This window comes from Manis pentadactyla, chromosome 3 (assembly GCF_030020395.1).
Source record: "Manis pentadactyla isolate mManPen7 chromosome 3, mManPen7.hap1, whole genome shotgun sequence".
Taxonomy (NCBI): Eukaryota; Metazoa; Chordata; class Mammalia; order Pholidota; family Manidae; genus Manis; species Manis pentadactyla.
This window is the reverse complement of record NC_080021.1, coordinates 89,775,837-89,791,286: the sequence shown is the minus strand read 5'-3', so window position 1 is coordinate 89,791,286 and position 15,450 is coordinate 89,775,837. Positions and strand designations below refer to the sequence as shown.

The window sequence follows — 15,450 nt, the reverse complement described above, 5'->3', positions numbered from 1 at the left end:
TCTTGATTCTGTCTCCCTTCAGTCAGAAGCCCCTGGAGCTTTTCAGACCACCTTGGTCAGTCCCCACTTGCTTGGAATAGTCTTTGCAGATGATTTCTGCAGTGGGCAGCTAGTTAGAGCATCTTTTTATAAATTCTGTAATAAATGCAAACATTCAACAAATAGGAAGTTAGTCTTGCTCCTAAAGCAAGACATGATGGAGAAGTCATATTTGTTATAGCAGAAATTCATCGATCCAACCAATAGTTTATTTATTCGGTTTATCTAAACTAAACAAAACAGTTCAGCCATTTCTTTCACCCTCTGCCCCACCTGCCTCTGGCAGCCACAAGTCTATTCTTTTTACCTGTGGGCTTGGTTGGTTTTGTTTGTTTATAGATTCCACACGTAAGTGAGATCATACTGTATTCATCTTTCTCTGTCTGACTTATTTCACTAGCTAATGCCCTCTAGGTCCATCCATGTTGTCACAAATAACAAGACTTCCTTCTTTTATGGCTGAAAAATGTTCATTGTATGTTCCATACACACGTTTGTTCCTTACCATATCTTTTATCCATTCATCTGACAGATTCTTAGGTTGTTTCCATGTCTTTGTTGTTGTAAATGTAATGAACATAGGGGTGCATTTATCATTTCAAGTTAGTGTTTTCATTTTCTTTAGATAAATATCCAGAAGTGGAATTGCTGGGTCATGTGGTTGTTATATTTTAAAATTTTTGAGGAGCCTCCATACTACCATCCATCAAGGCTGCCCCAGTTACATTCCCACCAGCAGTGCACAAGTGCTGCCTTTTCTCCACATCCTCACCCGTGCTTATAATTTCTTGAATGTTAGATAATAGTTAAGTATTAGTTTACTATTATTTCTTGCATTAGGCAAGAAAAACAGTTGATAATAGTAAGGAAATAGATGTGGTTCAAATGTTAATACCTATTATATGGAAATAAACAAAGAAATTAAATTCTATAATTTAGGGAATCATCATGAACCTCCTTTGTTTCCTTTCCATTCCCACATTTAGGAGTTATACCAGAAAGAGTTATGTTCAAGTTAGTCAGTTTTGATCCTTCAACAGTTGTGGGTGCAGAACACTATAAAACTGGGCCTTCAAGCAAATGGTGTAATAACAGTGCGGGGCACGTTGGTTGCCTGCCACCCTGCTCTTGGGAGTTTACGTGAGGTTCCTGTGCACTGTGCTGTATCAGCTTTCCCGTGACCAGAGGCGCTCGAGCACTTTTCTAATTGCAGACCACATTCAATGGTGGTACGTTCTTTTCACATCTCCAGTTGTCAAAGTGATATACATTTTTTTTTTTGAGAGGGCATCTCTCATATTTATTGATCAAATGGTTGTTAACAAAAATAAAATTCTGTATAGGGGGCTCAATGCACAGTCATTAATCAACCCCAAGCCTATATCTCAATAGTCTCCAATCTTCTGAAGCATAACAAACAAGTTCTTACATGGTGAACAAGGTCTTACATAGTGAATAAGTTCTTACATGGCGAACAGTGCAAGGGCAGTCATAAAAGTGATATACATTTTTTATACTAATGTCATGTAGCAGTTGTTATTTAAAAGTAGAGAGCTGGAGATAGATGTCATGGCTATAAAGCCAGTGAATTGCTCTGAATTGTTAACGTAGTTCGGGACAAATCCAGGCATAGTCTGGGCCAGCCTGAAGTACAGAACTGAGCGATTCCCCTGTTGTCTCCCCTGCTTCACATTTTTCTGGCACCCTCTCTTCCCAGATGTTGGTTACTGTAGTTCCTACTCAGTAAATGGCCAGAAAACACACATTTGTGAATCAGTAGGTTATTTTGTAGTGTTTGGGGGGGGGCAGAGTTCCTTTAGAATTTGGGGATGCTGTACTCTTCAAAGAGTAGCAGTGGTCATTTATATAAAAGTTGCTTTAGAATTCATCTGTTAAGGTCAACTTACTTCTGGGTTTAATAACCATTGCTTAGCCATGAATTTTCAGTGCAAAATAACACTTAGGTAGTCAAGCAGATAAAATGTGAGTTAGTGATTGGTTGGAGTTTCTTGTGAACATAAGAAAATAAACTAATTTTTAAAGAAATATGTTTAATGTAAGATTTCTCATATGAATTATAGGAGTTAATGAACTCTTGATCAGTGTTTTTTTTTTTTTTTTAATTATTTTTTTTATTGAAGGGTAGTTGACAACAGCATTGCATTACATTAGTTTCAGGTGTACAACACAGCGACTCAACATTTATATACATGATATTTCTAGGTACCAGGTATCACCATACCAAGTTGTTACAATATTTTGACTATATTCCTTATGCTATACATTACATCCCGGTTATTTATTTATTTTACAATTGGAAGTGTGTTTATATATATATATATATTGTGAGGGCATCTCTCATATTTATTGATCAAATAGTTGTTAACCACAACAAATCTCTGTATAGAGGGGTCAATACTCAATGCACAATCATTAATCCACCCCAAGCCCAATTTTCGTCAGTCTCCAATCTTCTGATGCATAACGAACAAATTCTTAGATGGAGTACAAATTCTTACATAGTGAATAAGTTACATGGTGAACAGTGCAAGGGCAGTCATCACAGAAGCTTTCGGTTTTGTTAATGCATTATGAACTATACACAGTCAGTTCAAATATGAATATTCATTTGATTTTTAAACCTGATTTATATGTGGAAACCACATTTCTCTATTATTATTATTTTTAATAAAATGCTGAAGTGGTAGGTAGATACGAGATAAAGGTAGAAAACAGAGTTTAGTGTTGTAAGAGAGCAAATGTAGATGATCAGGTGTGTGCCTGTAGACTATGTGTTAATCCAAGCTAGACGAGGGCAATAAACATCCATGTATGCAGAAGATTTCTCTCAGAACATGAGGGGGGAGGTTCTAAGCCTCACCTCTGCTGCTCCCCATTTTCTCACCAGATGGCCCCCTGCGACTGTGCCTGTCTTAGGTTGTTCCTCCCTTGAGGAATCTTACCCGTCTCTGGCTAACCAGTCATCTTCCAGGGCCATACAGGGAAATGTTAAGTTGGTAAGTGAGAGAGAAGCCTTATCGTTTGAAAAGGTTAGCATTTTACTTCTTTGCATATTTATGCCCTGTGGCTTCTATGCCCAGCATTTGTCTTGAGGTGTCTTTACCACTTGGAAGAATTATGATACTCGGTAAATTCGACATGTGGCACGAGTTCTATTTAAAGGTTGTGATTAGGTAGGAAGAAGAAAAGCTACAGAAGTAGCAGGCAGAAGAAAACCTGGGAAGATTGATTATTTCTTTGACATATCTTCTTGTAGAGTAACTTCAGCATGGAAAGGTTTTAAACGACTAATTAAATTGTGCACACACATTAACATAATAGGAATATAGTTACCTAACCAAAGCATACCTGTAATTACCAGCCATCTCCAGTGAAACCAAGGAAACCAGTTAGGCACCTTAGGCATTTGTGAAAACTTATCTATGATATGGTGGACATTGTCCGACTGAACTTAAACAGTCTGAGAGAATTCAGATAAACTAGAACACCCTATTCCTGGGGACTGTTCATATCCCATATGTTCTTTTAACGATAAATAGTCTGTGGTTGTAAGATTTTGGAGTGCTACAATTTGCACTTCTCCTAATTCTTGGTTGAGTTCCAACAGTATAGATCCAGTCCAATTTTTGTTTTACTGTATGCACAGGCCAGCCTAGATATCTCCTTCATCTTTCCCATGGCAAGTCCAGGAACTGGTGGGATGAGTGCATCTACACCTGTGACAGTGCATGGATCTTTGTTGAAGTTTTTTTTTTTTTTCTGATCATCTTCTGTCATGAGTCTTCCCGAGAGTGCTGATGTTGGAAGTTCTTTTTCATATTGTATCTTAGTTCATTTTCGGGGTAGCCAAATTAGGCTTTGATCCTCTGTATAAACACATACAGACCCTTTGCCTACACTTTTATATGTCCTTTATATCATTGTGTAGAACTCATTAGAGGTCACCACATAGGAACTGCATTTTTTTTTTTTAATCATTAATCTACACTTACATGACGAATACTTTGTTTACTAGGCTCTCCCCTATACCAGGTCCCCCCTATATACTCCTTTACAGTCACTGTCCATCAGCGTAGCAGCCTGTTGTAGAATCACTACTTGTCTTCTCTGTGTTGTACAGCCCTCCCCTTTCTCCCACCCCGCTATGGATGCTAATCTTAATACCCCCCTACTTCTCCCCCCCTTATCCCTCCCTACCCACCCATCCTCCCCAGTCCCTTTCCCTTTGGTACCTGTTAGTCCATTCTTGAGTTCTGTGATTCTGCTGCTGTTTTGTTCCTTCAGTTTTTCCTTTGTTCTTATATTCCACAGATGAGTGAAATCATTTGGTATTTCTCTTTCTCTGCTTGGCTTGTTTCACTGAGCAAAATACCCTCCAGCTCCATCCATGTTGCTGCAAATGGTTGGATTTGCCCTTTTCTTATGGCTGAGTAGTATTCCATTGTGTATATGTACCACATCTTCTTTATCCATTCATCTATCGATGGACATTTAGGTTGCTTCCAATTCTTGGCTATTGTAAATAGTGCTGCAATAAACATAGGGGTACATTGGTCTTTCTCATACTTGATTGCTGCATTCTTAGGGTAAATTCCTAGGAGTGCAATTCCTGGGTCAAATGGTAAGTCTGTTTTGAGCATTTTGATGTACCTCCATACTGCTTTCCACAATGGTTGAACTAACTTACATTCCCACCAGCAGTGTAGGAGGTTTCCCCTTTCTCCACAACCTCGCCAACATTTGTTGTTGTTTGTCTTTTGGATGGCAGCCATCCTTACTGGTGTGAGGTGATACCTCATTGTAGTTTTAATTTGCATTTCTCTGATAATTAGCAATGTGGAGCATCTTTTCATGTGTCTGTTGGCCATCTGTATTTCTGTTTTGGAGAACTGTTCAGTTCCTCTGCCCATTTTTTAGTTGGGTTATTTGTTTTTTGTTTGTTGAGGTGTGTGAGCTCTTTATATATTCTGGACGTCAAGCCTTTATCGGATGTGTCATTTTCAAATATATTCTCCCATACTGTAGGCTTCCTTTTTGTTCTGTTTATGGTGTCTTTTGCTGTACAGAAGCTTTTCAGCTTAATATAGTCCCACTTGTTCATTTTTGCTGTTTTTTTCCTTGCCCGGGGAGATATGTTCAAGAAGAGGTCACTCATGTTTATGTCTAAGAGGTTTTTGCCTATGTTTTCTTCCAAGAGTTTCATGGTTTCATGACTTACATTCAGGTCTTTGATCCATTTTGAGTTTACTTTTGTATATGGGGTTAGACGATGGTCCAGTTTCATTCTCCTACATGTAGCTGTCCAGTTTTGCCAGCACCATCTGTTGAAGAGACTGTCATTTCGCCATTGTATGTCCATGGCTCTTTTATCAAATATTAATTGACCATATATGTCTGAGTTAATGTCTGGATTGTCTAGTCTGTTCCATTGGTCTGTGGCTCTGTTCTTGTGCCAGTACCAAATTGTCTTGATTACTATGGCTTTATAATAGAGCTTGAAGTTGGGGAGTGAGATCCCCCCTACTTTATTCTTCTTTCTCAGGATTGCTTTGGCTATTCGGGGTCTTTGGTGGTTCCATATGAATTTTTGAATTATTTGTTCCTGTTCCTTGAAGAATGTTGCTGGTAGTTTCATAGGGATTGCATCAAATCTGTATATTGCTTTGGGCAGGATGGCCATTTTGACGATATTAATTCTTCCTAGCCATGAGCATGGGATGCGTTTCCATCTGTTAGTGTCCCCTTTAATTTCTTTTAAGAGTGACTTGTAGTTTTCAGAATATAAGTCTTTCACTTCTTTGGTTAGGTTTATTCCTAGGTATTTTATTTTTTTGATGCAATTGTGAATGGAGTTGTTTTCCTGATTTCTCTTTCTGTTGGTTCATTGTTGGTATATAGGAAAGCCACAGATTTCTGTGTGTTGATTTTGTATCCTGCAACTTTGCTGTATTCCGATATCAGTTCTAGTAGTTCTGAGGTGGAGTCTTTAGGGTTTTTTATGTACAGTATCATGTCATCTGCAAATAGTGACAGTTTAACTTCTTCTTTACCAATCTGGATTCCTTGTATTTCTTTATTTTGTCTGATTGCCATGGCTAGGACCTCCAGTACTATGTTAAATAACAGTGGAGAGAGTGGGCATCCCTGTCTAGTTCCCGATCTCAGCGGAAATGCTTTCAGCTTCTCGCTATTCAATATAATGTTGGCTGTGGGTTTTTCATAGATGGCCTTTATTATGTTGAGGTACTTGCCCTCTATTCCCATTTTGCTGAGAGTTTTTATCATGAATGGATGTTGAACTTTGTCAAATGCTTTTTCAGCATCTATGGAGATGATCATGTGGTTTTTGTCTTTCTTTTTGTTGATGTGGTGGATGATATTGATGGACTTTCGAATGTTGTGCCATCCTTGCATCCCTGTGATGAATCCCACTTGGTCATGGTGTACGATGGTTTTGATGTATTTTTGAATTCGGTTTGCTAAAATTTTGTTGAGTATTTTTGCGTCTACGTTCATCAGGGATATTGGTCTGTAGTTTTCTTTTTTGGTGGTGTCTTTGCCTGGTTTTGGTATTAGGGTGATGTTAGCTTCATAGAATGAGTTTGGGAGTATCCCCTCCTCTTCTATTTCTTGGAAAACTTTAAGGAGAATGGGTATTATGTCTTCCCTGTATGTCTGATAAAATTCCGAGGTAAATCCATCTGGCCCGGGGGTTTTGTTCTTTGGTAGTTTTTTGATTACCGCTTCAATTTCGTTGCTGGTAATTGGTCTGTTTAGATTTTCTGTTTCTTTTTGGGTCAGTCTTGGAAGGTTGTATTTTTCTAGGAAGTTGTCCATTTCTCCTAGGTTTCCCAGCTTGTTAGCATATAGGTTTTCATAGTAGTCTCTAATAATTCTTTGTATTTCTGCGGGATCTGTTGTGATTTTTCCTTTCTCATTTCTGATACTGTTGATTTGTGTTGACTCTCTTTTCCTCTTAGTAAGTCTGGCTAGAGGCTTATCTATTTTGTTTATTTTCTCGAAGAACCAGCTCTTGGTTTCATTGATTTTTGCTATTGTTTTATTCTTCTCAATTTTATTTATTTCTTCTCTGATCTTTATTATGTCCCTCCTTCTGCTGACCTTAGGCCTCATTTGTTCTTCTTTTTCCAATTTTGATAGTTGTGACATTAGACCGTTCATTTGGGATTGCTCTTCCTTTTCTAAATATGCTTGGAGTGCTATATACTTTCCTCTTAAGACTGCTTTTGCTGCGTCCCACAGAAGTTGGGGCTTAGTGTTGTTGTTGTCATTTGTTTCCATATATTGCTGGATCTCCATTTTGATTTGGTCATTGATCCATTGATTATTTAGGAGCGTGTTGTTTAGCCTCCATGTGTTTGTGAGCCTTTTTGCTTTCTTTGAACAGTTTATTTCTAGTTTAATGCCTTTGTGGTCTGAAAAGTTGGTTGGTAGGATTTCAATCTTTTGGAATTTACTGAGGCTCTTTTTGTGTCCTAGTATGTGGTCTATTCTGGAGAATGTTCCATGTGCACTTGAGAAGAACGTGTATCCTGTTGCTTTTGGATGTAGAGTTCTGTAGATGTCTATTAGGTCCATCTGTTCTAGTGTGTTGTTCAGTGCCTCTGTGTCCTTACTTATTTTCTGTCTGGTGGATCTGTCCTTTGGAGTGAGTGGTGTGTTGAAGTCTCCTCTAATGAATGCATTGCATTCTATTTCCTCCTTTACTTCTGTTAATATTTGTTTCAGGTATGTTGGTGCTCCTGTATTGGGTGCATATATATTTATAATGGTTATATCCTCTTGATGGACTGAGCCCTTTATCATTATGTAATGTCCTTCTTTGCCTTTTGTTACTTTCTTTATTTTGAAGTCTGTTTTGTCTGATACCAGAAATGCAACACCTGCTTTCTTCTCTTTCTTGTATGAAATATCTTTTTCCATCCCTTGACTTTAAGTCTGTGCATGTCTTTGGGTTTGAGGTGAGTCTCTTGTAAGCAGCATATGGATGGATCTTGCTTTTTTATCCATTCTATTACTCTGTGTATTTTGATTGGTGCATTCAGTCCATTTACATTTAGGGTGATTATTGAAAGGTATGAATTTATTGCCATTGCAGGCTTTAAGTTTTTGGTTACCAAAGTTTTAGGGTTAGCTTCTTTACTATCTTACTGTCTAACTTAACTTGCTTGTTGAGCTATTATAAACGTGGTCTGATGATTCTTTATTTCTCTCCCTTCTTATTCCTCCTCCTCCCTTCTTCATATGTTGGGTGTCTAACTTAACTCGCTTGTTGAGCTATTATAAACGCGGTCTGATGATTCTTTATTTCTCTCCCTTCTTATTCCTCCTCCTCCCTTCTTCATATGTTGGGTGTTTTGTTGTGTGTTCTTTTTAGGAGTGCTCCCATCTAGAGCAGTCCCTGTAGAATGCCCTGTAGAGGTGGTTTGTGGGAGGCAAATTCCCTCAACTTTTGCTCGTCTGGGAATTGTTTAATCCCTCCTTCATATTTAAATGATATTCGTGCTGGATACAGTAGTCTTGGTTCGAGGCCCTTCTGTTTCATTGCATTAAGTATATCATGCCATTCTCTTCTGGCCTGTAGGGTTTCTGTTGAGAAGTCTGATGATAGCCTGATGGGTTTTCCTTTGTAGGTAACCTTTTTTTTCTCTCTGGCTGCTTGTAATACTTTGTCCTTGTCTTTGATCTTTGCCATTTTAATTATTATGTGTCTTGGTGTTGCCCTCCTTGGATCCCTTGTCATGGGAGTTCTGTGTACCTCTGTGGTCTGAGAGGCCATTTCTTCCCCTAGTTTGGGGAAATTTTCAGCAATTATTTCTTCAAAGACATTTTCTATCCCCTTTTCTCTCTCTACTTCTTCTGGAATACCTATGATTCTTATATTATTCCTTTTAGATTGATCACTCAGCTCTCTTAAAATTCTTTCATTCCTGGAGATCCTTTTATCTCTCTCTGCATCAGCTTCTCTGCGTTCCTGTTCTCTGTTTTCTAGTCCATTAATGGTCTCTTGCATCTCGTCCATTCTGTTTTGAAGTCCTTCCAGAGCTTGTTTTATTTCTGAATTCTCCTTCCTTAGTTCTTGCATATTTCTCTGCAAGTCCATCAGCATGGTTATGACTTTTGTTTTGAATTCTTTTTCAGGTAGACTGGCTAAATCTATCTCCCCAGATTCCTTCTCAGGGGAAGATGTAGCAGATGCTGAAGCTGTCTGGGTTAGTCTTGTCTGGATCATATTTTTTTGCCTTTTCATGTTGACAGGTGCTATTGACTGTCAGCTGGGAGGGCCAAAATTTTCACTTGCTACTGGCCTTTCTTTACTGGGCAACTGCGACCCCTAGTGGCTTGTGTTGGGTAATTGCGTGTAGAGTGGGTCTTTGTGTCTTTCCTGGCCGGAGGGGAGAAATTTCCCTTTCTGTGGGCAGAATTTGTCTCAGGCTGCTTCTCTGCTTTCGCAGCGCCCGGTGGGGTAATGGATGGGGGGGCTGCTTGACTGTTTGCCTCCGTGAGGGGTCTCAGAGCTGTTGCCCAGGGGGTTAGTGCACCCGGTTTTCCCTGTAATTTCCAGCTGCTGTACTGTGACCTGGGTTGTTTCCGTCAAGCTGTTAAGTCCCTGTCCCTTTAAGACTTTCAAAAAGCCCCCGCTTTTCTTTGTCACAGGGGCTTCAGCTTCAGCACCCGCTCAGAGGTCTTACTCCCTGTTCCCCCAGTATCCAGGGCCCCCTGGGCATGTACTGTGTCTGCGCTCTGGCCCGGAGGGCTGGGGCTGGGTGTTCACCAGTCCTGGGCTCCGTCTCCCTCCCGCTCTGCCTATTGTTCTCCCGCCGGGAGCTGGGGGGAGGGGCGCTCGGGTCCCGCCGGGCCGGGGCTTGTATCTCACCCCTTTCACCAGTCGCTGGGTTCTCGCTGGTGTAGCTGCAGTCTGGCCACTGTCCTGCGTCTTCTGGTCTCTCTTTTAGGGCTAGTTGTGTTTGTTGTATTTTCAAAAGTATATATGTTTTTGGGAGGAGATTCCCACTGTCCTACTCACGCCGCCATGTTGGCTCCGCCCCCTCTTGATCAGTGTTTTGTTTGTGATATTAGAACACAGTTATCATCATTTTTATGGGAGAATGAGGAAGATTCTGCCTAGGCCTCCCCAAAACATGTGTCGAGGCAGCATGTTAAAAGTTATCTGAAAAAAACATCCAGGCACCAAACAGGATGAGGGAGATGGGAATATGCTTCAGCAGGTGTCTGCCCATCCAGAAGGGCTGAGGAGACAGAGCTGGCTTGGATCCAAGAGCAGGGGGCTAGGTGTGCATCATGGTGAGCCAGGAGCAGGCTGGTCCTGTGGGAATGGCGGCCTGGCTGTGCAGCCTTGGGTGGCCCAGGAAACCTCCAGCCCTGGAACTGGAGGTAGTAAATTATGTGAGAATAGGGATTTATTCAGCTGTGGCATAAAGCCTGCACAAATGTTACTCCTTTATTAAACCTTGATTTCTTGAGCAGATTTCTCAAGCGTCTCTGTAATGACTTCAGGACTGCGAGGTTGGAGCGACCCAGTAGTGCACAGAAGCGACACCAGAGAGCCTGTGGACGAGGGGAACATGGTCCAGCAGTGCGAGCACTGCAGGGGTCTCAGAGTGTTGTAACTCGTTTTTAGGAGGCTGTGGGGCTAGTACTAGGAACTGCACTGTAACTGAGTGTGTATTGTGTATGGCATGGTGCTGCAAAGGTACTGAAAATGGATAAGTCCAGCAAAGCTGGTGTTAGGAATGCACATGAGATGAGGGAACCATTCTCTGGGTGCAATAGCACTAATGCAGGGAAGGCACCACATGTGCTGTGTGTTGGAAAGAAACCAGCTCCAATCAGGAAAGCTGGGAAGGTCTGAGCCAGAGATGGTTTATGCACGTATTGGAGGAGGAAAGAGAAGAGAGAATGCATTTAAGAGACAGAGGACCAGATGGAAAGCTGTGGGGGTGGGGGGGAAGGCAGGGAAGGCAGGGAGGTCTCCATTAGGAGCATCTCCATTGAGCTCTTTGCTCACGAGGCAGGACTTGTGCCAGCTTTGTTCACCAGTAGGCCCTGTTTTCTTAGCGCTGTGCCTGGCATTTAATGAGCATTTAGGCAGTAATTGTTGGAGAGATGGAGAGAAGAGAAAGACAGAAGACAAACACTGCAGAAGCAGAGGCCAAGGATGACCCACAGGTTTAGGCGTCATGTAAGGGGAATTGAATCAGTGCTTGGTGGGTATATAGCCTTGAATGAAGGGGGATCCTGCTCTTTGCCCTAGCACCAATACCTAAAAAAATAAACAGTTCTATATGGGTGTGCATTAGGTGCCTGGTTTTGTGGGCATGGTGTTTATTGCTCTTGCCTGCCACATGTGAGCAAAGTATATGCAGTAGTTCTAACCACATCGGCTTTTACTCTCAATTTCAGAAATAGTTTTGTTTTTCACTGCAAGCTGTAATCACCCCAGCCACAGTGAATTCAGTCTGTTTTTGTAAGATTGTTAATCCTTCTGTTTCCTGATAGCTCATCATAGGACTTCCTGACCCTTTCCACACTTGGAGGTAGCATTGATGACACCTACTCCTCTTTGGGGTTGGGACAGAGGCTGCTTCCAGCTTGGAGCTCCTGCCTGGCACTGCCTGAGGGCTCCTGGGGCCCTAGACCTTTGTTCCTCTCTTAGGAAGCTCTGCTCCATACACAGTGGTGTCCAGACTTGTAAACTTGGAAAAGGCAAATAATTAGGCTGGGTTTGCTGAGATTGTGGCAGCAGAACTGGAACTAGTCTGGGAAGCAGCTGTTCCTGGGCCATGAGCTTCCTTTAGCTTTGTGGAGTCACTGAAGGCTCTTAAGAGAGGAAAAATTAAGGGTGATTGCGGGTTTAATAAGGTGTACTGGGAAATCTACACCAGAGGTGGAGGCACAAACTGTGTGGACATCTAGAGCATGTCCTGGACACTTGGAGCACTAAGGGCAGAAATGCCCGGCACTCTCAGAGCAGCAGGGAGGCCAGCCTACCTGCCTGGGGATGAGCATTGCCTGGTGATAGGCCTGGAAGAAAACCTTGGTTATCCTGAGGAACTCTGATTTTTATGTACTTTGTTCATATGAGTGTTTGAGGTTTATTTTAGAATTTTATCTACATTCTATTCAGGTTTGTAAATCTGAAAGTTGTATAGGGTTGTCTAGAACAAATAGGATGATTGCATCACCAGGTGTTCATCAAGTTACAGGTTGATAGGGTGCTGATGCCGCCATGAAGGTGGGGAACCCTGCCTTTTATTCCCAGTTACCAGAGAGCCTTGTACTTGGTAGGAGCTGAAGAACTGAGTGGTGAACGCATCAACTTTGTATACCTGATTCACCCCCAGATACGTGTAAATAATAGGCTCAGCCTTGCTTGAGGATGTGTTGACTCTGAATTAGTAAGTAAAACTGCCCTTGGTTAGAATTCAGATACAAATGTACATAATCAAATTTTTTCCTAGGTACCAACAGCCAGGGTTTCTGAGCTAAACCCTAATGCAAAAGTATGGGGGACTCACATGTTACATTTGAAGGCAAGTAGTGCAGCGGACGGCGGTGTGAGCACAGCCTGGGAAGAGAGGTCTGGCCATCACACAGACTGCAGCCACAGTGGTGAGTTGTGCTTGAGAACATGGTGAGCAGTGGCTTTGCTCTCAAGGCTTGATTTTTGTTTCCTTTTAATTCATCTTGGAGAAATTGCTACTTAAATTTTGTGTCATGATTTGTGACATATTTAAGAGCCAGCAGATCTTTTCACAATCATATTAAAATAATTCAGGCAACTGCAAGTGTAAACTTTTTTTGTTGTTGTAAGAGAAAGTTCTTCTAATCCTGCCTTTTGGGGTAAAATTCCTAATTACAGGACTGGATGCCAGTGGTGATGGTGATGAAAGTCATGAGCATGTGGCACTGTCAGATTTACAGGAGTCAGACCAGACAGCCACGAGCCCTCTGGCTCTGGACCCCTCAGAGTATGAGTCTCTGCCTGAGAATGGCGAAACAGGTAAAGCTATGAGTTCGTTTTCATAGACTTCATTTATTTTATGAGTTCATTTTCAAACAGACTATGGGCTCTTATTGTTACTTTTTGAAATTGAGCTTGTTAAATCTTTCCCTAAACAATGTGCATTCCATTGCTTCCTTCGATTCTACCTTGACATCGCTCTTGTGAGGATACAGCGGTGAGTTCTGGTCCGGGAAGGCATCCTGCAGAGTGTAGGACCTGCACAGTTCCTGAAAGGCGAGTTGGATGAATTGGGAGAAGCAGAAGGTTGACTGTAGGGCAGAGAGTCGGTAAAACTGCAGAGAGGGAATGTTAATGTTGAAATGAAGAGTCAAACCCAAGTTTGGTTCTTTAAAAGGGGTATTTAAAGCTATTTTCAGGAGACGAGAAAGAACAGGGAGCTACAATGATGGTCAGTGACCGCAATGGGGTATGGGTGGGGACTTGATAATATGGGTCAGTGTAGTAACCACATTGTTTTTCATGTGAAACATTCATAAGAGTGTATATCAATAATACCTTAATTAAAAAAAAAGAACAGGGAGAAGAGAGCAGTTCCCTTTGGTGGCCAGGGTGTGGGCTGAACTAGAAATGCCTGTAGGTAATGGGACACTGATTGCTCACCTCCAGCTTTGTTTCTGCCTTAATCTAAAAGACCACTATGTTTTTAAAACCACACCAGACCGAAAGAGTGGGTGGGCTGCACTTCCATTGTTACCAGTTGGATGGGGCAACTTGACTGGAAGAAGTATCTCCCCACAAGTGGCTCATGGGGATGGTGGTGAGTGGGTGCACAGTGGGTGATCAGTCTCCCAGCTGATCACATCTGGAGACCTTGAGTTAGAGGAAACATGCCATCCTTTGTGGTGCTGTCGCCTGCTCATTACTGAACATCTGTCACATACGAGACGTAGTCAGCACCTTATAAGTGGCATTAAGTACTTGTTTCATTTTTCCACCTAAAGGGTGACCTCCAGGAAGACCTTGTCTTCACTGTTGGCAATGGGGCTAGCCCTTGTTGAGTGCCTCCCGCATTGGCCCACCAAACATCAGTGTGGCCCAGGGAACACGCCTTCCTGAACCTCTCTGACATCTTTGTTCTCCCATTAGATCCTGCTCTCACCTTTTGTTCACAGGGGTGGCAGGGGGGCCAAGGATAGACCGTTAATGAGGCAAAACTGATGTATAGTGAACATTGCATATTTTAAGTGTATCTTAGTTTTTCTTTAAGTTTTACTTCTCTTGCTCAAAGCACAATATTGAGTGTACTGTAGGACTTGTTTGCTGACTCTGTCTCTCGTTGATTTATCTGAGTTTTATAATGCGTGTACACCTGTAAAACCACCATCACAGTCAGTGATAATGAACACAGCCATCACCCTGAAATACTCTGCACCCTGTGCCCTCCCTGTCCGCCTCCCACCAAGGCAACCACCTGTCCGCCTTCTATCGCTGGGTTAGTTTGAGTTTCTAGAACTGTATGTAAATGGAGTTTGAGAGTACGAGCTCTCTCTCTGTCAGGCTTCTGGTACTGGCTTACCAGTTCATTCATTGAGACTCATTCACATAATGTTTATCCATGGTTCCTCCTCACTGCCGATGAGTATTCTGTTCCATTTTCTACCGTAGTGTGTTTTCCCCTTCGCCTGTTCATGAATGGGTCATTTTCAGTTTGGGGATATTACCAATAAAGTTACTATAACATTTATAAGCAAGACTTTGTATAGATACATTTTCATTTCTTGTGGGTAAATATGTAGGAATGGGACAGATGGATCATCTGGTGGGCATATATTCAGCTGCCTAAAAAATGACTTGCCCTGGTCCATAGAGGCCCCAGTACTTGGTACCTTCAGCTTTACTGTTTTAGCCATTCTAAAAGATAGGCAGTGGGATCTTACTGTGGTTTTCATGTGCATTCCCCTAATGACTAATGGTGTCAGGCATCTTTTTATTTGCTTGTATCTTCTTTGCTGAAGGATCTGTTCAAGTCTATTACCCATTTTCTTATTGGGTTGTTCTATTTTGAGTTTTTAGAGTTCTTTATATGTTTTGAACACAAGTCCTGATTGGATACATAATTTGCAAATACATTCTCCTAGTCTATGGCTTGACTTTTTGTTCTCCTAACAGTATCTTTTTTTTTTTTCTTTTTCTAGATAATTATTTTTTATTGAAGGGTAGTTGACACACAGTATTACATTAGTTTCAGGTGTACAACACAGTGATTCAACATTTATATACATGATAATTCTAGGTACCAGCTATCACCATACCAAGTTGTTACAATATCTTGACTATATTACTTATGCTATACATTACATCCTGGTTACTTATTTATTTTA

General features: G+C 41.4%; 1 protein-coding gene across 3 annotated transcripts in view; it reads left to right on the top strand.

Moving 5' to 3' along the window:
- Positions 1-15,450, top strand: part of LARP4B (La ribonucleoprotein 4B) — a 141,642-nt gene that overhangs the window by 64,002 nt on the left and 62,190 nt on the right. For all 3 annotated transcript variants that reach the window (XM_057498103.1, XM_057498102.1, XM_057498101.1), the window contains 2 exons: positions 12,564-12,714; positions 12,965-13,105. In XM_057498103.1, the coding sequence (XP_057354086.1) occupies positions 12,564-12,714; positions 12,965-13,105 (292 nt within the window). The remainder of the gene's footprint in view (positions 1-12,563; positions 12,715-12,964; positions 13,106-15,450) is intronic.